This window comes from Thunnus albacares, chromosome 8 (genome assembly GCF_914725855.1).
Source record: "Thunnus albacares chromosome 8, fThuAlb1.1, whole genome shotgun sequence".
NCBI lineage: Eukaryota > Metazoa > Chordata > Actinopteri > Scombriformes > Scombridae > Thunnus > Thunnus albacares.
In genome coordinates this window covers 34,096,585-34,120,873 of record NC_058113.1, presented here as the reverse complement: position 1 = coordinate 34,120,873, position 24,289 = coordinate 34,096,585, and the positions used below count along the sequence as shown (strand labels likewise).

The 24,289-nt window shown below is 42.0% G+C and overlaps 2 protein-coding genes across 2 annotated transcripts; one reads left to right on the top strand and one right to left on the bottom strand.

Annotated features, from left to right (window-relative positions):
• Window positions 1–449: 449 nt before the first annotated feature.
• cmtm6 (CKLF-like MARVEL transmembrane domain containing 6) lies at window positions 450–23,953 on the top strand. The gene is made up of 5 exons (XM_044358543.1): window positions 450–609; window positions 4,058–4,181; window positions 12,284–12,460; window positions 15,955–16,053; window positions 19,750–23,953. Exons 2-5 carry the CDS (start codon window positions 4,065–4,067, stop codon window positions 19,924–19,926), a joined length of 570 nt encoding a protein of 189 aa, XP_044214478.1. The 5' UTR covers window positions 450–609; window positions 4,058–4,064; the 3' UTR covers window positions 19,927–23,953.
• On the bottom strand, window positions 12,760–15,695 carry LOC122986977 (THAP domain-containing protein 7-like). The gene is made up of 3 exons (XM_044358542.1): window positions 15,092–15,695; window positions 13,849–14,330; window positions 12,760–13,059 (listed from the first exon to the last, which is right to left on the bottom strand). The coding sequence occupies exons 1-2, from the start codon at window positions 15,470–15,472 to the stop codon at window positions 14,013–14,015; spliced, it is 699 nt and encodes a 232-aa protein (XP_044214477.1). The 5' UTR covers window positions 15,473–15,695; the 3' UTR covers window positions 12,760–13,059; window positions 13,849–14,012.
• Window positions 23,954–24,289: the final 336 nt, after the last annotated feature.

The following is a 24,289-nucleotide window of genomic DNA, read 5'->3' as shown; positions in this document are numbered from 1 at the left end:
TCAGATTTATCTGCTGACCCTTTGGAGGGGCCCCGACCCCTAGGTTGGGAACCACTGGACTAAACTAGCTAACTGTATATAAAGTAGTGTAAACTAGCTCCACCTCCAGCAGCTACAACAGTAACATGCTGCTCTAACACTGATGCTTCACTATTAATAATCTAATGATGTCATATATAATAATATATCAGTCAGAGGGACCAAACCACTACTTTTACTGCAATACTTTAACTACATCAAGCTCATAATACTCATGTACTTTTACTGCAATACTTTCACTACATCAAGCTCATAATACTTATGTACTTTTACTGCAATACTTTAACTACATCAAGCTCATAATACTTATGTACTTTTACTGTAGTAGGATTTTTTTTCATGCGGGACTTTTATTTTGACGGATCTGAAACTCTTCCTGAATCACCGAAACACTTTAAATTTTGAAAGTTGGAACCGGAAGTGGATTTTTTCCGACTGAAGAAGAAAGTATAGTCAGTGTCTGGACATTATTGCGGAAGTTCTTCTGAAGTTCGTTTCGCAGCAGAAACAAAGCAAGAAGTTGTCAAAGAATTTTTTATTTTCCCGCGAACAGGAAAAAAAAACTGAACGGTGAGTTTAAACCTGAAAGATTCACGTTTTATTAACGTTTTTATGTTTCTGCGAACTTCCTGTCTCAGCGGGTTAGTTTTGGCCTCCGTGATTATCGCCGAACTCCGTTTAAAATGGTATCGATTTAATTTACTGTCGCTTTTTGTCTTTAGGAAAGCGACGTTTTATCCTTAAAACAAAAGTTAAAATCCTTTTAAATGTATTAAATGAGCCAAACTTCGCTTCGGCTTGAATCTAAAACACCCAGCGCCGTTTGTTTCGGCTCATACTTCGCTCGAACTTCGAACACCTGAATACACGGAGGTTGATAAATATCAGTTAAATAAACTGTCGCTTTGTCGATAATTCAAAAGCTGAATCTACTGGAACAAACCACCGCTTATGAAAAAGCCTCAGTTTATAATCTGCATCGTGTCTGAGTTTGTCTGTAAGCAGTTAATTATTAAATAGGCCTGTTTTTTTTTTTTTTTTTAAAGAAGTTTGGTGTTGCGATGTGGCAGTTTATAACAAGGATATTGTTCTCTGGTCCATCTGGTGTTGGATGACCTCCTTAGTAACGGACACTTTTATTATCAGCATAAAACACTCTTATCAGTGTGTGGAGCCAGTTTACACCTGCTCACACCTGCTCACACCTGCACTGAAGCTCAGTTTCACTTTCACTCTGAAACTATATGTGACACTCAAGCCATAAAATATTATTTACATTTATACATCAGAACATGTCCAGAGAGCGTTTAAGCCTGTATGAGAACTGTGTCTGTCTGTGTTGTCAGATGATCATTGAAACAGACAGAAAAAGTGTTTTTGATAGAATTGCAGATAATGTTGTTTCCTCTTAATGTTTAAATTATATTATGACTGTATGTATGTTTGTATATATTGGATATATTTACACCAGCTGAAGCTCAAACTTCCAAGGAGCAAAATTCAAAGTTCACTTCTTCATTTCTTGACAACTCTTGACTGTTTTTACAAGAACATGTAAAAATTCAGTAAAACACGTATGAACGGTGTTATCAGATGTTACAGCAGAGCAGAACTACTGTCAGTCATGTTTCTGTCATGTTTTAATCACAGTGTCTCTTGAACCAAGAAAATCACCTTAAACGTTTGTTTATATGTGAAGATGAGAGTAAAGAGATAAAAATAGACTTCAGTGAGCAGCTGCAACGATAATTACTCATTAAATTATTATGATTTATGATATACGTGTTAAACAATAAATATTCTGCAGCTCAGATGAGAAGATTTGCTGTTTTGTTTTTTCTCTTATGTGACAGAAAACTGAATAAATTAGAGTTTTAAAGGGTTGTGATGACATCACGGCATTAATATACTAAATTATTGACAAAACAATCGTTTAGTCTATCTCTCAGTAGAGATGATTGACAGAAAAATAATTGGAAACTATATATTGATAACTGATTAATCATTTCAGTCATTTTTGAAGTAAAAACTTCAAACATTCCCCTGTTGCAGTCGGTCACTGAGAGGATTTTCTGCTCGTCTTTGTCTTATTTGACAGTAAATTGAATATTTCAGATTGTTGGTTTAATAAAACAAACAACTTGATGACTGTGAGGAAACATTTTTCACTGTTTTCTGTCATTTTATAGATCAAACGATGGACAGATTAATAAATAACAATAATAATAATCGTTATTTGCAGCCCAACATCAGTTTACTATCATGTTTGACTTGTATAAAAAAGCATTAAGAGGCATTTTGGCTTTAAAAAATGACTAAAATGTTCTGTTGATCAACTAATAGATCAATAGATTGATTGTTGCTGTTATAAGTAACAGTGAGAAACCTGAGTGAGAAACCTGCTTCCTCTCAGGCTGACTGTTTGTGCAGCTGTTTGCACGTAATCACGTCTGAGGTTTGTTGCTGTTCTTTTCCTTTTAGTTGCTGTTTGGTGTAGTTTAACGGGTCTGTATGTCGGCGTCCTGTCAGCTCTAACTGGGAGCTGTGGAGTCAGAATCAGTGTTGATGATGTTTCCTGCAGAGAGAAAAACAACTGTTTGGTTGTTTCTTCTCTTCCAGAGTCTCAGCTGAGGTCATACTTCCTTTTATAAAAGTGGAAATAGTCGCTTTAGAGCAGCACAAATAGTCCAATTTAAATCTTTCCAGGAACAAAATATAACCGCGGCCTGACCCCGACCACCTTTTGATTGACACGTGGCTGTCGTCATTCAGCCGCCCACTGGTTGCTATGGTTACTGAGGTTGTTGTTGAATGTAGGAGCTCCGGATGAAAAAGTCACATGTTTTGTTCCAAAGTATCTGATACCAAAAAAAAAAAAAAAAAGGTTGACAGTGAAAAACATGAGTTTCAGCATGACTGGACTAAGAAATATGTGTTTATGTTGGTGGAGGGAAAACCAGACGCCATGACACCAAACATGACTGTTTAGAACAACATTATCAACAGTGAAGAACTCACTAATAAACACTCACAGCTTCTATGTAAGTTTAAGGACAACGAAGGCATCATGCTGTTCCTGCACACAGTCGTTCAGTTTTTGTACTGAAATATAAATACAATATTTGGAGGGACGGTAACTTTTTCAAAAGGTCAGCTGTGTTATTCCAGCTGTAGAGATCTGAATCACTTCCACGTCACTGATGACCTCGCTGAGCCGTCATATTCACGTCATGTGTGGACGTTTGATTCCCTCGTGGTCGTCGATCTTTACGCACGTGTCAGTTACGTCCTGATGCTGCTGCTGCTGCTGCTGCTGTATCCACACACATTAATCCTAAATTATTCATCACTTTATCATCGTTATTGCTGCTTTTTTTCATGATAATTATCAAGATGTTGCCTTTAGTGACCTCTGGTATAACTGACCTGTCTGCGGCGTGTATGTGACCTGTCTGTGGCGTGTATCTGACCTGTCTGTGGCGTGTATCTGACCTGTCTGTGGCGTGTAACTGACCTGTCTGTGGCGTGTATCTGACCTGTCTGTGGCGTGTATGTGACCTGTCTGTGGCGTGTAACTGACCTGTCTGCGGTGTGTATGTGACCTGTCTGTGGCGTGTATCTGACCTGTCTGTGGCGTGTATGTGACCTGTCTGTGGCGTGTAACTGACCTGTCTGCGGTGTGTATGTGACCTGTCTGCGGTGTGTATGTGACCTGTCTGTGGCGTGTATCTGACCTGTCTGTGGCGTGTATGTGACCTGTCTGTGGCGTGTATCTGACCTGTCTGTGGCGTGTATCTGACCTGTCTGTGGCGTGTATCTGACCTGTCTGTGGCGTGTATGTGACCTGTCTGTGGCGTGTATCTGACCTGTCTGTGGCGTGTATCTGACCTGTCTGTGGCGTGTATGTGACCTGTCTGTGGCGTGTATGTGACCTGTCTGTGGCGTGTATGTGACCTGTCTGCGGCGTGTATCTGACCTGTCTGTGGCGTGTATGTGACCTGTCTGTTGTGTCTCTCAGCTCCATCATGGCAACGACTGAAGTTTACTCCTCGACGACGGCTCCGAACCCTAAATCCTCCTGTTTCATGGTTCCATCAGAACATCTGGATAAAATCCGGTTCCTGATCAAAGTCTTGGAAGTGGTGAGTTCAAGTGTCCTCAGACTGTCTGAATTCTGAGATGTGAGATGTGTGTGATGTTGCTGCTGTTGACATGAAGACTGAAGCTCCATTCAGTCAGGATGAACGTCACAGGTGGAACTTCTGGTTCTGGATGGGTCTTTAACCATGAATCTGGTATATTGATTTATTAATATTGATATGATTCAGTGTGAATTACACTTCCTGAAGAGATCATTATCTCTGATCACTAATAAACCTCCTTAAATCCACTGAGAAACCAGAGAAAACACAGGCTGCACAACCTGACAATCTTCACATTTTTAACTTTTGAAAGTTTTAAAATTTCTAAATCATGAAATGTTGTTATTACGATATGGACAAAAGTCATTTATAGGATAAAGGTAACGAAGGTGGAAGCTGCTACATTAACTGTAACATGTTCACCTGCTGCAGGCAGCAGGACTGATGTGACTCCATGTTGTTTCAATGTTTCTGGATGTCTGTCAGTGAATTTAATGATTAAAGCTACAACAAGAACAGACTGGAAGTGAGCACTGATGTGAGATCTGTTTGTGTTAGTTAACGAGGTTTCTGAGCTCTGAGAGTCGACTGAACAGATTCTTCTTTGTTCAGTTTGTCTCTTCCTGGCAGGAATCTAATGCTAGCTAACGCTAGCTAGCAGCAGTCTGCAGATATCAGATCAATCAGTGAGAGGAGTTTATGTTGTTTATGATGATAAAAGTCCTGCAGGCTGTTTGTTACTGTAGCTCAACTGACTGCAGGAGATCCCGGGGGACATTTTATTGACTGAGAACAAAGAAATGAACTGAAAATGAAAGCAGTCGTCAGTCTCAGTTGCAGTTAAACTTCATGTTTGTTTTCACTTTGGCTGCAGAAACAGAACGTTTTCACATGTTTCCCTCTGAGCTTCACTTTATTTTGTACAAACAGCCTCTAAATAAACTGTGCTGTTGTCTGTGAGTCTTAGAAATAAAGAGAAGCAGAAGCTGCCTGAGAGGAAAGACGACCAGTTTAAAACCAGACGGGGCGTTAAACTGGTTTGTGGGCAAAATACAGGCTGAGACCACAAACACAGTGAGGAGTGAAGGCAGTTAGTTTGAATGGTTCACTCAAGAACACAAAGACACAAGAGAACATTAAGGATTATTACTGTTGAAGCAGCAGTAGACACTGAACAGACCATCAGACCGTCTGTAACAATTACACTAAAACACAATTATCTTTTAAAGAGGAAGCTCGTTGTTCAGCTGATCCCTCTGACTAACCTCCGAGGTCAGCAGACGACCTTCAGACAGACACAAGTTCAGAGAAACAGTAAATATCTTTAATATTTCTGCTTTAAACTCTGCAGACTGAAACTCGCAGGTTTGAAGTTTATAAGAAAGCAGAGTTGCAGCAATGAATTATTATACAGTTAACAGAAAATTAATCACCAACTATTTTTATAATTTATTCATCGTTTTGAGAATTGTTTAAAGAAAAAAGTTAAAAATCACATTAAATCACATTTGAATTTAAAACCCCCAAATATTTAAAGCTGCTATAATCAATATTCCTCTGCTCCTCAGTCTGATCCATACAGTGAGTACTGTGTTGGTTATTCCTCTGCTCCTCAGTCTGATCTATACAGTGAGTAATGTGTTGGTTATTTCTCTGCTCCTCAGTCTGATCTATACAGTGAGTAATGTGTTGGTTATTCCTCTGCTCCTCAGTCTGATCTATACAGTGAGTACTGTGTTGGTTATTCCTCTGCTCCTCAGTCTGATCTATACAGTGAGTACTGTGTTGGTTATTTCTCTGCTCCTCAGTCTGATCCATACAGTGAGTACTGTGTTGGTTATTCATCTGCTCCTCAGTCTGATCTATACAGTGAGTACTGTGTTGGTTATTCCTCTGCTCCTCAGTCTGATCTATACAGTGAGTACTGTGTTGGTTATTCCTCTGCTCCTCAGTCTGATCTATACAGTGAGTAATGTGTTGGTTATTCCTCTGCTCCTCAGTCTGATCTATACAGTGAGTAATGTCTTGGTTGTGGCTCGTAGTGATGAACCTACAGAGAATCATCAGAGACTCTGCAGCTCCTCTCGGCTTTATGGAGCTTTATAGTGAGTTTCAGCTCATTGTTTATCTGTCCGGCTGCAACTTTACTGTTCTGGTTCACTCTCAGTGTCTCATAGCATCGTTTTCAGAGAGAAAAAGCTGTAAAAAGCCGCTGAACACTACCTGTTCAATAATATATATATTGGACTCACATTCACCAGGTGGACAGAAACACGACTCCACATGGATGATAATGTTGTTCCGTAACTGCTGGATGTGGAATTTAGTTAAATATTTCAACTTAAAAGCTGATGATGAGTCAGAGTTGAGTTCACTGCTTGTTTCTGATGGAAACTAGTGAACAAAAACATCAGTTAATGGAGGTTTAAGGTTATTAACAATTTGTAGTTTTTGTCTGTTTGCAGCAGTCGTTGTTGTCAGAGAAACACACGCAGACAGTTGAAATGATGTTCAGATGTGATGATCTCAGCCTGATTCATGCCGTCAGATCCTGAACTGGACAGTTTTTCAGTATGACGATACATTTTTATCAGTTGTTGTCGTGCAGACAGAGTGAAGTTTTATTCAGTGTATCATGTGAAACTGTTTCCTGTCAGTTTAACAGCAGATTTATATTAATGAATCTCCACAGAGTTCCTTTTAATGATTGTTCCATCATAAAGAGTAATATTTTATCGTTATGTGTTGAAATATCTTGTGAGTTAGGAGCTGCTGATGGAGAACAGTCCAGCGTTCTGTTCTTCTCTCAATATGAAGCAACAGAGTCCTGATTTTTTTTTTTTTTTGATGTGTCATCATACAGACGGAGGTAGTGAAGTAACACAGTTATGTATCTGCAGACGCTTCCCTCTGCAGAGCCGTCGGTGTGTGAATGAGCAGAGCGACCTCGCCGTGACTCCTTCTTCCTCCTCCTGCACCAGCTTCTCAGGAAGCTGCAGACTGGGAAGTGAAAGCTGCTGCGGAGCTGACAGAGAGCTGTCGTTAGCAGATCTCTGAGCTGCAGACCTCCGCCGCTGTCGCAACAGCTGGGGGAGAGGCTGCATCCGCCCGCCGCCCCCGCCCACCATCTGCATGCTGCTCGCATCACTGACCTGCAGATCAGACTTTATACTTCAGTCTGTCAATCAGTAGCATTTTTATCAAATCTTGTTTTTAACATTTCCATGCAGTTCAGCAAAACTCAGTTTAAGCTACAGAACTGTGCAAAGGTTTTAGGTGATGATGCGTCCATGAATAGTTGTTATTGATTGGTTAACTTGATCCAAAGTTGAGTAAACAGCAGCAGTTCTCAGTGTTTCAGGTACTCGGCAGGTCTTTGACTCCATGATGTTGACATCAGAGACCATCTGCTGCAGGACTCCTTGTTCTTCTTCTTGATGAAGATGGTTCTTCATGACTCTGGCTGGATGTTTGGGCCGGGCACCCACAGTTAACCTCAGCAGGTTCTGTCCTGCCCTCAGAAAAGTCGTCAGTTGTTGGTGCGAGCTGGCAGATTATCATTCAGGCCTCAGGCTTGTTGGCGTTATCGCCCCCCCCCCCCCCCCCCCCCCTCCCCCTCCCCCACATCTTCAGCCACGCGACACCGGTGTTTGGTCAGGAACTCGCCGTCCTCCCGATCAGATGATAGCCCCCTCTTGCCGCCATCTTTGGTGGTGATGAGCAGTCTGGCTGGCCAAGTCCATGTCAAAGCCAAGGTTGTCAAGGTCCCTCATTACATCTTCGATGACAGTTTCCTCTCACTCGGGTTCACTCCTGCAGCCGCTCATTTTCTTTTGAGCAGGCTAACGTTACTGCACACAGGTGGTCGTATCCAACCTCAGGCGTATAGGACGGACACATGAGATGATCAGACGCCTCCCTGATGGAATATCATGAGAGGATTCATTCAGTTATTCAGTAGAAAGTGCTTCTGCCTCGTGTCTGCACCCTACATCATCAGACCAGGAGTCAGATCTAAACCTAAATCAGAATAAAACCTGCCCTGCTTTGTGTTCCCGAACAGAGTTTCTGTATGTGCTTCCCCAGAGTTTTTAAGGCCTCTTGTCATGTCAGAGCTGCCTCCGTCCAGCAGCTTCAGTCTGTTTAGTTAACGTGGTTTGTTAGAAGGTGAGGAGAGCTCCCACTGCTCCTGACGTCAGACGCTCTGTTTTTAGATCTGTGGTGGGGAGTTTGTCTCCGTCTGAAGGAAACATGACTTTTTATAACCAGATGTTCAGCTCGCCAAACACACTCTGAAGTATTCCTGCAGTAAAAGCTGGTTGTGTAAAGTGAACTGTAATGTGTGGAGTTTAGTTTGGTTTACCACACGACCAAATATACAGTAGAGAGAGAAAACAGCAAGGAAATGAACTTAGCTTAACTCCTTAAAACTCCAAGATTTTATATTCGTTTATGAAAGTCAATCAATCGAGTTTATTTGTCACATGTACAGTCACAGTGAAATGTAATCCTGCCACTTCCTTCAGTTTGTGCATTAAAGAGAGTTGAAATAGAGCAGGAAGAGTAATAAAAGCGTCCAGGTCAGGCCCTCAGTGATGTGGACACCAAGGTACCTGAAGCTGTCCGCCGTCTCCACTGAGGACCCGTTGGTATTAAGAGGGGGGCGTAGTTCCTTCCCTGCTTCATCCCAAAGTCCACTATCAGCTCCTTGTCCTTGCTGATGTTCAGGTGCAGGTTGTTGTCCTGACACCAGCAGGTCAGGTCCTCTACTTCCTTCTGATAGGCCTGAAGGTAGGCCATCTCATTGTTATCTGTGATCAGGTCCATCACAGCTGCGTCTTCAGCAACCATGATGACAGTGTTGGGGTCGAAAGCGGCTACACAGTCGTGTGTGTGTACAGGAAGTACAGCAGGGGGCTCAGGGGTACTCCGGTGTTAAAGACGAGGGTAACACCACCTGTGAAGTCTGCCCGTCAGGAGGTGTTTAATCCAGGTTCCCAGCCTGCAGGGAACTATGGTGTTAAACTGTAGTCAATGAACAGTAATCTCATATAGCTCCTGTCCTGTTCAGGTGAGATGAGCTGGTGTGGAGGACGTGTGCTACGGCGTCTTGTGTCGATTGGTTGATCAAAGAACCAGCTGTTCAAAGCGGTACATCACTAGAGAGGTTAACGCCACTGGGGCTGCAGTCATTCAGGAGGACTGGTCTTGTTTTCTTGTACACAGGAATGATGGTGAACTCCCTGAAGCTCATGGGTGTGACAGACTGAGCCGGGAACAGGTTGAATATGATTGTGAACAATGACACTAGTTGGTCAGCATATAATTTGAGGACCAGCCCGCTGATACCATCTGGTCCTGCTGCTTTCCTCATGTTCACACGCTTGAAAGGCCTCCTCGCGTAATCAGCAACTATTATAGTTGATTCATTGTTTTCTTCTTCTTAAATGTGAATATTTTCTGGTTTCTTTAGTCTCTATGACAGTAAACTGAAGATCTTTGAGTTGTTGACAAAACAAGACATTTGAGGACGTCGTCTTTAGGAAACACTGATACACATTTTTCACCATTTTCTGACTTTTTATAAACCAAACAACTAATCGGTTCATCAAGAGAACACTAGTTATTTGTACAGATCCTTTTGTGCAAGTCTCAAAGTGTTTTACAGGTTAATGACAAACTAATAAGATGTCAACAGTCAACTGATCCTGATCCTGGACCTTCACTTTCACTTTTACTTCATGTGTAGATCATTTATTATTATATATCTAAGAGAGAGAGTCATTCATTATACAAGTTTCCTGTTGGTTTCATACAGAAACACAGTTGAAAAATATGCAAAAAGAAGCAGCTGAGAAACGAACAGACTGAAACTGGTGTTTAGTTCATTCTGTTGAGGATATATGATTATTGAGTCACTGTATGTACGTGATGAGAAACAGTCACAGTTCCTCTGACATCTTGTGGCTTGATGAACTTGATGATTTACTGACTTTCACCACATGAGTTTCATGTTTGGACTGACGGCGTTGATGATTCCAGCAGCTTCCTGTCCCCTGTGTTAAATGTTATTGGTGGGCGTGGCTTCCTCTGGATTGTACCATTAAATCTGTCCGTAGAGAACTTCTTCTTCTTCTTCTTTCTGCTGACTCAGCAGCAGTGTGGTTCAGACACACCCAGGACGCCCACATGCTGCGTTTTGGCGCTCTGGGAAACGGCTGCCGCCCACACAGCCGAAAGGTTGGAGCAGTTCCACCATAACGGTCACTTCACTTTCAATGAGTCAGAGGCACTCTGTGTGTTTATATACTGGTTTAATGTCCCAGTATCTGCTCAGACTGGGAGTAAACTAAATTATATCAGTCATATGAAAAGTGAAAGAGGTTTTCCTCGCTGTAATCATTCCTCCTGTTCATACTGGATATTAAAAGATCCTTCAAATGTGCTTTCAATGGAAGTGATGGAGGCCAAAATCCACAGTGTGTCCACACAGTCATTTAAAAGTCTGTGTGAAGCTTCTATTCAGCTTCAGCAGTCTGAGTTAGTCATATCAAGTGGATATCTGACACATTTACAGTCTTTTTAGCATCAAATTCCCTCTTTGTGTTTCCTCGGACAGTGTTTCCTTGTTGAGCTGCAGGTGGAAGTATAGTAACAAAAAGAGGAACTTTGGCACTAAAAAGACTGTAACGTTGAAAGATATCTACTTGATTTGACTCATTTGGACGCTGAAGCTTCATATTAGCTTCAGACTGTGGATTTTGTCCCCCATCACTTCCATTGTAAGGTCATTATGAAGGGATCTTCTAATGGTCAGTATGAACAGGAGGAATGATTACAGCAAGAAAAACAGCTTTAATGTTCTGACTGTTGGTTTAAGACAGATTATCGTCCTTTAAATGACTTCACACCATGATCAGCTTGTATTTCCTGCATGTCGCAGCTGTTTAAACTGTAAACAAAAGCAGGTTGTTCAAAGTTTCAGAGAGTCGACTTGAAATCACTTTAACGCAGCTCAGAGTCTCTGAGATTCTACAAACACATTCATACTTGTAAAAATTGATTCCTGATGAAACTGATGGATTGATCTCTGAACTGGATGACTTTATATTGAGTTTAATCTGCAGAACAAACACATACAGAACATAACAACAGCCATACTGAACTCTTAACAGGCCTCTAAACATCTTCTGCACATCACTACCAACAAACACCAGCAGACTGAAGATGACAGTGAGGAAGAACGCAGAGAGTTCGGACTCTCCCCATGTATCTTAGCAGCACTTCAGTGGGTTTACAACTAGTCTCTGCTTCTCTGTGACCACTAGAAGTTTCTTCCTTTATGTCAAAACAGAAGTGCTGATGAAGGCAGAAGCTGCTCTGTGTTCACCGTGTAATGATGTAGAAGGTCAGCGGTGTTGATACCGTCACGATGTTTCACCGCAGTGTTTACAATAAAACAGCACTGTAGGACCAAAACAGAGATGAAGGAGTTCCTACAGTGTCAGATATAAACTGTACATGCAGGATGCACAGTTAACTTTATTGTCCACTGGTGAATGTTTAAAGTTCACCAGCTGATCACCGCTGTTTTCTTTTGGCCGCTGCATGTTTTACCAGAGTTTGGCTGGTGACTGCTGCTCATTTTGTAGTACTTATGTAGTACTCATTATAGTACTTAAATGATTGATTGATTAGTTGATTTTCTGATTTCCTTCTTCTTTATGTGATTTAAGAGGCTGAATATCAGTTTGGTTTCAAGTTTATTTGTACGGCACATTTCAACAACAAGGCAATTCAAAGTGCTTCACATAGAGCATAAAGGGCATCAACACAAGTAAAAAGACTAAATTTGGAAATAAAAAACCTCAAATGTGGTTTAATAAAAGGCGGCAAACAGAAAAGTCTTCAGCTGTGATTTAAAGAACTGAGAGTCGCAGCAGATCTGCAGCATGATGACATCAATAATCTACAGACCGCTGTCGGTTAGTCGCAGCCTTAATCTAAATATTATATTAAATTCTAGTGAGAGAAGCATCATCATCATCATCATCATCAATGTGTCGGAGGGATTTTAATGTGTCCGTCTCTCTCTCCGTCAGCTCCTCTCCCTCGTGGCCTTCATCCAGGAGGAAGTGGTCAACAGCTGCAGGAGCTGCACCGCGCTCTACTTCTTCGAGTTCGTCAGCTGCACGGCCTTCCTCTTCACCCTGCTGCTCCTCATCCTCCTCTCCACCAACCTGCACACGAGGGTCGGCATCACCTGCTGGCCTGTCCTGGTACGAGTCTTCTGCTCTCACAGTTACATCCTCCATCAGACACTAAAGCTCACTGATTAACAACTATTTTAAATCATCTAATAATCATTTAACTGATTTTTCAAGCAACATTTGAAGGTTAAAAGCTCAAAAATGTTGCTTTTCTTGCATGTTAATGTAATATTTTGGAGTTTCAGAGCTTTTTTCACCATTTTCTGATGTTTTATCGACAAAATAATTAATCAATAATGAAAATAATCATTAGTTGCAGCTTTAGTAGCTTCTATAAAATAATTCATCACAGAAGAGCTGTAGACAGATCAGTTTTATAATAGAAACTTTATTGAACAAAATAACAACAGCAGCAGCAGTAAGACACTTTTATTCTGAAGTCTGATCACAGTCTCGTCTGTATCCATCGATACAGACGAAATATCAACAGCTGCTTCATCAGTGTTTGTTTCCAACATTTATTTACCAAAATCTGTAAGAAAAGGAGGAACAGCTGCAGACTCACAAACACCTGAATCACATGAAGTCTCTCCCAGAATCCACACTCAGGTGGATAAAAGTCTTACTGTGTCCGTCATGGTGCACCGTATCTTCAGAGGTCTCGTCACCTACAGAAAAACACATTAATACTAATTATTATGACTGCTGATTAATGATTCTGATGGTTTACATTTAGGATCTGCTTCCTGTTTGTCTCTTAACACAAGACTGGCGCCATGAATATATATGTAATATACTGTTATCTAATATTCAACCTCAGTTTAAATGTCAATACAGCCGAAGAGCTGCTGTAGTTTTATCAGACGGCGTCATGATCATAAAACTTTAAAGAGCAGATTCACAGTCTGTGTTAAACCAACAGTCAGGAAGCTGTTTATCTCACTGTAATCATTCCTCCTGTTCATAATGACCTTACTTTATCTGAAGCTAATATGAAGCTTCAGCGTCCAGATGAGTCAAATCCAGTAGATATCTTTGCTGGAAACATTATGAACTGTTGTTTATCTGCAGTCTAGTAACGGCTGCTGGTTAACAGGAAGTATTTATGAACACATGATCAACATCTCACACCATCTCAACAGAAACAGAATAAAATATGTAAATGAGAATAAATATATCTTGAGTTTAGCTGTGTGAGAACAGACCGTCTCTGTGTGTCGACACAGTCAGGAACTAATTAAATACAGAACTTAAAGTTGATTTCGACGTAGTCGCGCTGCAGAGACGACAGTCGACCTTCCAACGTTCAGCTGAAGCTAATATGACACAAAGAACTTGTCACAGTTTTCATTGATGTGTTAAAGTGTTATTAAACTTCCTCTCTGGTCTTAACCAGAGAGGAAGGTCTGGTATGTTGGAATAATGTATAAAAGAATTTCTGATGAACACAAACTGACCTGCACCAGTCTGGACTGAAGGCGGAGACGAACGACGCTGCATCCAGCTGTTCAAAAAAAAAGTTCTTTGTTTCATGAGTTGAACACTCGTGAGTTTAGTCTCTGTAAATGTTCTGCTGATGAAGGTCCAGAAGCAGCAGCAGCAGCAGCTCTTTGGTGGATTTTTATGGAAGCACCTGTCGTAGGTGAGGCGAGGACCTCCACGTCCCGGAGTGTCCGCCGACGCAGCTCCACTTTACCCTCATCTGAGCTCCTGAGTGGAAAACCTCCTTGTCTGTGATTGGCTGCCCGCATGTCTGACACATTTTGAAAAGCTCCATCAAGTTGCGATAGTAAACAATCGTACAGTCTTTGTCGGCGTCGTCGTCGTCAGAGTCAGACGTCGGTGTAGAGTTGAACTCCAGCGGGTCGACTGACACCACGATGCAGAAACTCTCATCTGCTGGCAGCGACTGTGAGGAGCCTGCAGCTGCAGACGCCGCCTGTAAACAACAACAACAACATGATCAATAAACAGCAGCTTAGACAGATTAAATCAAATTTAAAATATATATACACACGTTAAAAGAAAAACTCGATATAATTGAAGGACTATCTATAAATGTACACATATCAAATGTAATACAGCGTTTCACTATACATGAAAAGTGGTACAAATTAAATCCATTATTACTTATTATTAATATTATTATGTAAACTGCAGAAGATCTGACGTGAAGTTCAGTTTTCTATCACAGCGTCTCAGTTTACCGTCAGATGACTGAAGAGACCACAAAATACTCACATTTCAAAAACTGGAACCAGATGTTTTGGAACAGTTTTGATTTAAAAAAAAAAAGGCCCAAAGCGATCAATTAATTTGCAAAATAGTTTTAATAATTGGCAACTAATCGATTCATCGACTAATCGTTGCAGCTCTAAACAGAATAATCGATGGAGATAATTGTTAGTCAAAAATGAGACGTTTGAGGACGGACCAAAAAAACTAATTGATTAATCGCGACTACAACAGTCAGATTATGAAAATGATGAAAATAATCGTCTAGTTGTGACGTCGAACCACAACTGATCCCTGCAGTCTGTGACAGAGGGCCCCCGGTCTGAGTCTGTCCGGGGTCCCCGTGTCTGAGTCTGTCCGGGGGCCCCGTGTCTGGGTCTGTCCGGGGGCCCCGGGGCCTTCAGCGTTTAACAAACGTTTCCATGTGTTGTTACTTACAGCAGCGGAAGAATTTAAGTTATTTACCGGAGTTCTGCTTCTCTTCGCAGCGGGGGGAGAAGCGTCCGCGCTGCCGGGCTCACGGTGCTCTCTCCCGGGGAACACGGAAGGAACAGCGCCGCTCTTCAGCGTCGGTTTGGGCGGGGTGTTGAGTATTTTAGCTCGGAAGTCCTCCTCGTAGTCCTCCGGCTGGAAGTGCAGGCTGCACACCCTCACCCCGCTATATTTAGAGGCCGGCATGTCTTCGTGTAAGCGGGGGTTCTGGATGGCTTTCAGCCATGTCCGGCAGCGCGGCGGGTCTCTGGTCGGTAAACCGTGGAACACAACCCCCAGGGACTTGGCCTCGTCGTAGCCTTTACACCCGGGAACACAGCACCGCCACGGCATCGCCAAGAAACATACAACCATTAACTAAACACTGTGGCGGCACATTAATATGTGGTTTTACATGTCAACACAAGCTGCAGAGTTAGCAGTAGCTAACAGCAGCTAGCAGCTTCTCTTCTTCTTTGGTTTGACTGGTGGTTGACAGCTCACCTGCGCCACCTGCTGGACTGGTGGGAAAACTATATTCTCTCTGCTATACCTGTCTCGTAAAGAACAGATTCCCAGTGTTCCCAGTGTGTTAAACCAGCAGTCAGGTGTCTGTAATCATTCCTCCTGTTCATACTGGATATTAAAAGATCCTTCAAATGTGCTTTCAATGGAAGTGATGGAGGATAAAATCCACAGTGTATATTATTATACATTTTTGCAGAAAGCAGGTTTTTATTCATGTGCAGCTGTTTGTCAAACAGGAAACACACAGAGACCTCCAGCGGGAGTAAGATGGAAGGAAAAGGAGCAAGTGAGGTGAATGTAACCTGCTGTTCTTCTTCTTCTGTTGACAGGACTTTTTGTACACTGGTATCATCGCTCTGTTGTTCTTGATCGCCTCCATCGTTTTTGCTTCAAACAACGGCGACACGAGTCTGGAGAAAAGTGCTGTGGTAAGAAAACATCAACGCAGAAACTTTCATAACTCTCCTTCTCTACCTCCTTCTCTCCGTCTCTACGTCCTTCTCTCCTTCTCTACCTCCTTCTCTCCGTCTCTACGTCCTTCTCTCCTTCTCTACCTCCTTCTCTCCATCTCTACCTCCTTCTCTCCGTCTCTACCTCCTTCTCTCCTTCTCTACCTCCTTCTCTCCTTCTCCACCTCCTTTCCTTCTCCACCTCCTTCTCTCCTCCTCTACCTCCTTCTCTCCTTCTCTACCTCCTTCTCTCCTTCTCTACCTCCTTTCCTTCTCCACCTCCTTCTCTCCTTCTCCACCTCCTTCTCTCCTTCTCTACCTCCTTCTCTCCTTCTCTACCTCCTTTCCTTCTCCACCTCCTTCTCTCCTTCTCTACCTCCTTCTCTACCTCCTTCTCTCCTTCTCTACCTCCTTCTCTCCTTCTCTACCTCCTTTCCTTCTCCACCTCCTTCTCTCCTTCTCTACCTCCTTCTCTACCTCCTTCTCTCCTTCTCTACCTCCTTCTCTACCTCCTTCTCTCCTTCTCCACCTCCTTCTCTCCTTCTCCACCTCCTTCTCTCCTTCTCTGCCTCTTTCTCTCCTTCTCTACCTCCTTCTCTCCTCTGCCTCTTTCTCTCCTTCTCTACCTCCTTCTCTCCTTCTCCACCTCCTTCTCTACCTCCTTCTCTCCTTCTCTACCTCCTTCTCTCCTCTGCCTCTTTCTCTCCTTCTCCACCTCCTTCTCTCCGTCTCTACCTCCTTCTCTCCGTCTCTACCTCCTTCTCTCCTTCTCTGCCTCTTTCTCTCCTTCTCTACCTCCTTCTCTCCTTCTCTGCCTCTTTTTCTCCTTCTCTACCTCCTTCTCTCCTTCTCCACCTCCTTCTCTACCTCCTTCTCTCCTTCTCTACCTCCTTCTCTCCTCTGCCTCTTTCTCTCCTTCACCTCCTTCTCTCCGTCTCTACCTCCTTCTCTACCTCCTTCTCTCCTTCTCTACCTCCTTCTCTACCTCCTTCTCTCCTCTGCCTCTTTCTCTCCTTCACCTCCTTCTCTCCGTCTCTACCTCCTTCTCTACCTCCTTCTCTCCTTCTCTACCTCCTTCTCTCCTTCTCTACCTCCTTCTCTACCTCCTTCTCTCCTCTGCCTCTTTTTCTCCTTCTCTACCTCCTTCTCTCCTTCTCTACCTCCTTTCCTTCTCTACCTCCTTCTCTCCTTCTCCACCTCCTTCTCTACCTCCTTCTCTACCTCCTTCTCTCCTTCTCTACCTCCTTTCCTTCTCTACCTCCTTCTCTCCTTCTCCACCTCCTTCTCTACCTCCTTCTCTCCTTCTCTACCTCCTTCTCTCCGTCTCTACCTCCTTCTCTACCTCCTTCTCTCCTTCTCCACCTCCTTCTCTCCGTCTCTACCTCCTTCTCTACCTCCTTCTCTCCTTCTCCACCTCCTTCTCTACCTCCTTCTCTCCTTCTCCACCTCCTTCTCTCCGTCTCTACCTCCTTCTCTACCTCCTTCTCTCCTTCTCCACCTCCTTCTCTACCTCCTTTCCTTCTCTACCTCCTTCTCTCCTTCTCCACCTCCTTCTCTACCTCCTTCTCTACCTCCTTCTCTCCTCTGCCTCTTTCTCTCCTTCTCCACCTCCTTCTCTCCGTCTCTACCTCCTTCTCTACCTCCTTCTCTCCTTCTCCACCTCCTTCTCTACCTCCTTCTCTCCTTCTCTACCTCCTTCTCTCCTCTGCCTCTTTCTCTCCTTCTCTACCTCCTTCTCTCCTCTGCCTCTTTCTCTCCTTCTCCACCTCCTTCTCTCCTTCTCCACCTCCTTCTCTCTGCCTCTACCTCCTTCTCTCTGTCTCTACCTCCTTCTCTCCTTCTCTGCCTCTTTCTCTCCTTCTCCACCTCCTTCTCTACCTCCTTCTCTCCTTCTCTACCTCCTTCTCTCCGTCTCTACCTCCTTCTCTACCTCCTTCTCTCCTTCTCCACCTCCTTCTCTACCTCCTTCTCTCCTTCTCTACCTCCTTCTCTCCTCTGCCTCTTTCTCTCCTTCTCTACCTCCTTCTCTCCTCTGCCTCTTTCTCTCCTTCTCCACCTCCTTCTCTCCTTCTCCACCTCCTTCTCTCTGCCTCTACCTCCTTCTCTCTGTCTCTACCTCCTTCTCTCCTTCTCTGCCTCTTTCTCTCCTTCTCCACCTCCTTCTCTACCTCCTTCTCTCCTTCTCTACCTCCTTCTCTCCGTCTCTACCTCCTTCTCTACCTCCTTCTCTCCTTCTCTACCTCCTTTCCTTCTCTACCTCCTTCTCTCCTTCTCCACCTCCTTCTCCACCTCCTTCTCTACCTCCTTTCCTTCTCTACCTCCTTCTCTCCTTCTCCACCTCCTTCTCTACCTCCTTCTCTACCTCCTTCTCTCCTCTGCCTCTTTCTCTCCTTCTCCACCTCCTTCTCTCCGTCTCTACCTCCTTCTCTACCTCCTTCTCTCCTTCTCCACCTCCTTCTCTACCTCCTTCTCTCCTTCTCTACCTCCTTCTCTCCTCTGCCTCTTTCTCTCCTTCTCCACCTCCTTCTCTCCTTCTCCACCTCCTTCTCTACCTCCTTCTCTCCTTCTCTACCTCCTTCTCTCCTCTGCCTCTTTCTCTCCTTCTCCACCTCCTTCTCTCCTTCTCCACCTCCTTCTCTCTGTCTCTACCTCCTTCTCTCCTTCTCTGCCTCTTTCTCTCCTTCTCTACCTCCTTCTCTCCTTCTCCACCTCCTTCTCTACCTCCTTCTCTCCTTCTCTACCTCCTTCTCTCCGTCTCTACCTCCTTCTCTACCTCCTTCTCTCCTTCTCTACCTCCTTTCCTTCTCTACCTCCTTCTCTCCTTCTCCACCTCCTTCTCTACCTCCTTCTCTACCTCCTTCTCTCCTCTGCCTCTTTCTCTCCTTCTCCACCTCCTTCTCTCCGTCTCTACCTCCTTCTCTACCTCCTTCTCTCCTTCTCCACCTCCTTCTCTACCACCTTCTCTCCTTCTCTACCTCCTTCTCTCCTCTGCCTCTTTCTCTCCTTCTCCACCTCCTTCTCTCTGCCTCTACCTCCTTCTCTCTGTCTCTACCTCCTTCTCTCCTTCTCTGCCTCTTTCTCTCCTTCTCCACCTCCTTCTCTACCTCCTTCTCTCCTTCTCTACCTCCTTCTCTCCGTCTCTACCTCCTTCTCTACCTCCTTCTCTCCTTCTCTACCTCCTTTCCTTCTCTACCTCCTTCTCTCCTTCTCCACCTCCTTCTCTACCTCCTTCTCTACCTCCTTCTCTCCTCTGCCTCTTTCTCTCCTTCTCCACCTCCTTCTCTCCGTCTCTACCTCCTTCTCTACCTCCTTCTCTCCTTCTCCACCTCCTTCTCTACCTCCTTCTCTCCTTCTCTACCTCCTTCTCTCCTCTGCCTCTTTCTCTCCTTCTCCACCTCCTTCTCTCCTTCTCCACCTCCTTCTCTCTGCCTCTACCTCCTTCTCTCTGTCTCTACCTCCTTCTCTCCTTCTCTGCCTCTTTCTCTCCTTCTCCACCTCCTTCTCTCCTTCTCCACCTCCTTCTCTCTGCCTCTACCTCCTTCTCTCTGTCTCTACCTCCTTCTCTCCTTCTCTACCTCCTTCTCTACCTCCTTCTCTCCTTCTCTCTCCTCCTCCTCTGTTATCAGGTGTTTGGTTTTCCTTTAAGATCATTTTTGTTTTCGTTTCCTCGTGCAGGCGTTCGGCTTCATGGCGACGTTGGCGTTTGCCGCCGACTTGGGCTTGTTCGTGAAGAACAATGGGATTCCCTTTAAGAAAGGCGGGAAGCCGGAGCCCGTTAACGGGGCCCCGACGTCGGTGGAGGCTCCTTCAGAGACGGAGAAACTCAACACGCAGACCAACGGAGCAGAATAAGTCTGTTTTCACGGTCATACGTGTGCATTCGTACACTGCACTCAGAGGTCAGATTATTTTACGCACTATTCCTTAAACGTGGCGGCAGGGGGGGCGGAGCTTCGGCTACAGACAGCTGACCTGACGTCCGTTTCTAAAGTCATTTTGTAATCCTGTTTTTACTCGTCATTTCCCACAGCTGAGGACGCTCTGCGCTGCGATTATCAATCAGTCAATAACGAATCGATCACAGCTCAGAGCGTCTGTCAGCAGAAACCAGCAGCTGTTCTGTCCTTGATTTTAAATTTCCAGATGTTTTTTAAAAGACTTAAAGACATTTTGTAACAAAGAGCAGAGACACTAAAACCATCAAACCACTAAATATTCTGCTTTAAAGTTTATTTTTTAAGATTTTAAGCGATGCAGTGAATTAGAGCTGGACAACATATGGATTTATTGTAGCTGATCTGTTTTTCAATATCATGAAATTTATTAACACAAAAATCAATACTGTGTCATAAACTCCAATAACGAAACAGATTTTTAATCCCTGATTATTTTTGCTGCAGGTCAAAAATGAAACAATATCAAAAAAGAAAAATCACTGGTTATAAGCGGTAATAATGAACATTAATGATGTTCTTGTCATTTGTTTTTGTGTGACGGCCCTGAACGCCTCACGACCGCTCAGATCTAAAAACCAGAAGATGTTGGAAGTTTGTGACGAGACGAAGGAACCGAACTCAACAAAGGAAATCTTTAATCTGCAGACGTCGATTTTTTGATATAAAAACAGTTTTTTTAAACACAGAAAACTCTTCACACAGCAGCAACAGGTCACATCTGAGCAGATGAGTTGATCAGGTTTATTTCAGGTTATTGTGATGATGTAAAGTGTCCAGCAGGTGGAGCTGTTGACTCATGTTATTCATTTCTGTTGAGCTCAATTTAAATTCTGTGCAGAGACATTTTTTCTGCCAACCTGGGCCTCGTTTCCTGATAATGATTGATTACTTCAGAGCTGAAGATGATGATGATAAATACAGCTGATAGTAACTTTGCATATTTAACTGTCTGTATATAAAAAATACTCACATTACAAAGTGTGTTACAAACTGCATAAATCATGTTTTCCTCTTGAAACGAAGCTTCATGTGCAGTAAACAGTCTTTTACCGTCATGTTGCTGCTGGAGGACGACGTTACTCTGAAGATCAGATTAAACTGAAATGAAGCAGATGAACTTCCTGTAACTTTCATTAATATTCTTCAGTCATTCCTGTATTAAGAGCTGCTGAATGTAAGCGTGTGGAAAACAACATACGAGCCATAAATAAAAAAAAGAAAAGAGACGATAACCATGAAAATATACCATCAGGGAGGTGTCATTACTGCCAGAGGAGATGAAGATATGATGATGAAGAGGGAGAAGAGATGACGACACAAACTGACAGATGAGTTGTTGAATTAATTTTTGCGTGTTGGTTTAATTTTATTTCTAATCTAAACGTCATCGTGACTCATTTTACATCAAACGTCAGTGTTCATGATAAAAGTAGAGACTCAAAAATGATGAAAACTTCAATAAAACATGTTTCTGTTATGTTCCTCCTGCAGCTTCTTAAGATGCTTTCAGCCGAGTCTCTCATTAATCATTTCTAAGAGTTTTCAGTTACGATGCTTTTGGGAAACGAGGTCCAGATCACTGCTGTCACACTATTAAGATATTTTCCTTGTAGTTGTTTTAAAAGCAGTTTGTTTAAAATAAACAATCACGGATGAGAAGAATTATTAAAAAAAACGTGCGTCCAGATGTTGAGTCTCTTCTGCTGCAAACAGCCCGAAGCATGAAATGAGTTTTTCTTTGTTGAGTGTCGGAGTTCCTTCAGACCCACATCAACACATCAACACACAGCTGCGCAAACTTTCCCATGATCCTTTGCCAGAAGCACCTTGTTGACCCTGATGAGGTAGATAAACATGGACGACCTGAAATATTTCATTCATCTGAAACATCTCGTCAGACCTTAAATAATAATCGGTTGGAGATGTGCCTTTGTTTCTAATTTCACCTGTTTCATACGTATATTTACGCTGAAATGTGTATTTTTATATTGTTTTATATTCTGAAACTTTTGTGATTGTGAAAATTATTGAGAGAAAGATTTTTTTTTAGTTTTGTGGTTTTTGTCTTCACGCCAAACTTTTCCACTGATTTTAACTCTCGTCTTAATCACTTTGTATGTTTTTAAATTTAGTGTTTAATGAAGGAAATGATTGTGATTTTATGAGGAAACAGCCTGATTGTGTTTCTGATCTTTTCTTCACATCAGTCTAATCAGGTTTTAAACTCTTATTACTCCTAAAACTTTAAAGGAACTTTGTGGGCAAAAATTTTATTTTGTTTTGCTTATTAGTTCAAATTAAACAGAATTTATTTTTATTCAAACTTCCTTTGAGATTTGTTTTGTTCAGGATCTTCTGATATTATTCTTGATTATTATCAAATTAAAATTTAATGTAACTTGATTGAATTACATTATTTTTCCAGCACCAATAAATTGCAGCATTTGGGTGAAATATTCCTTTAATATTTTGGGTGTAGAGACGCGCCAAACATCTGAGAAGTTAAAACTCTTGTCAGCACAGTGAAACATTTTAAAAAGATGGTTTATATTTTAACTTTTATGCCCAGAAAACGAAGCGGACTGCAAGTTAAAAACAAATACAATTAGTCACCGTTTGTTCTTTATATTCGTGTAATTTTTCCAAATGTTTGAAGTATTTTATTCTCTACATTCCTTCCCTCAGTGATTATCTATTTCCTCAAATCAAAATTTAACAGTTTTTATCAACAACGCTGCTGCAAAAAAAATGACATCAAATAGCAGAAATAAACTAAAACAACCACATGTGACCAAGTAAAAGTGCCTGAAGCAAGCAAGTCAGAATCATGAGTTGTACAATATGACGCCGGAATAATGTATGTTTTGATGTTTTTTGCCAGTAAAGGACCTCCGTACAGAAAGGCCCTGGGTTGTTAGGATTAAAACAGAAAGACAGAAAAAAGACGACACAAACAAACCGTCAGATTTCTTTTTGTGGACGAGGAAATCTGAGATTTGTAATTCATTTTCTTTTGTGTCTGCTGCTGTTTGTATGTATGGCGTATGGAAGATTTAAAATGCCTAAATTAAAACAACAAAAACAAAGAAATAAAATGAAAAACAATGTTTCAAAATGAAATGAAAAGCCTTTTTAAAGGACATTTATTGAACTTTTTGTCTTTAATAACTGAAGTGCTTTTTATTGTCACATTACTTTTCCATTTCTCTGTGAAGTACTTTGTAATTATTCTTTTGAAAAATGCTTTAAAACCGTTATTACAGTGATTATTTTTCATGTCACATCAATCAAATCAATCAAATAAGAGAAAAAAAGTGAGGAGTTGTTGAAAAAACAATTAATTCAGTTACTAAAGACAAAAAGTTTAATAAGGTTCCCCTTTAAAATGTTTTTAATTAATAGTAACACAGCAAATGCAAACATAAAACGGAAATACGTCTAACAGTGTGTAAGTGTGTGTTTTAATTTAGGTATTTGAATTTAAATCTTCCATATGTGAGTTTTGTACATTTATAATAGTGGGAACGACATTTTGACAATCATACAATAAAAATGTTAATAATTAATCACTGAATACACTGGAAAACTAAGTGGAAATCTTTTTAAAAAATAAGAAATATTTTCTTATGTTGACGTCAGTGAGACAATCCAGGAGTCTGTCTTTATATCAGCATGATTAACATTCATGTTCAGGACCAAGACAAGGTTATTTTTGAGGAAAAATGTTTCTGTAATATATATATTCCATGATGCTCTTCTGTTCGGTGACTGTAAAATTAAATAGTTTTCCATCCATATCTGAGCACCACAGAATACTGTCTGCAGATACAGTGAAGATCTCACTTTGCCTTTAATGACTGTTGCAGTTTCATATCTGTAATAATTGTATTATTCTGTCATGTAATAAAAAGATTTTCAAGAAATCTGTTTTTGTTAGTATTCTTCATTTAACCACAAAAGTTTATTCTTTTAGTAACAATGAATAAAATAAAGTGTTGTAGCTTTGTGAGTGTTTTCAGTTACATTTAGCTGAATTTTCTCCTGGTGAAGCTGAAACTGTTGAACTGTAGATCAGTGTGACAGTCTGTTCATGTGTTTACACAAATATTAAAGGACGTGTTCACAATCTGTCTTAAACCAACAGTCAGAACATTAAAGCTGTTTTTCTTGCTGTAATCATTCCTCCTGTTCATACTGACCATTAGAAGATCCCTTCATAATGACCTTACAATGGAAGTGATGGGGGGACAAAATCCACA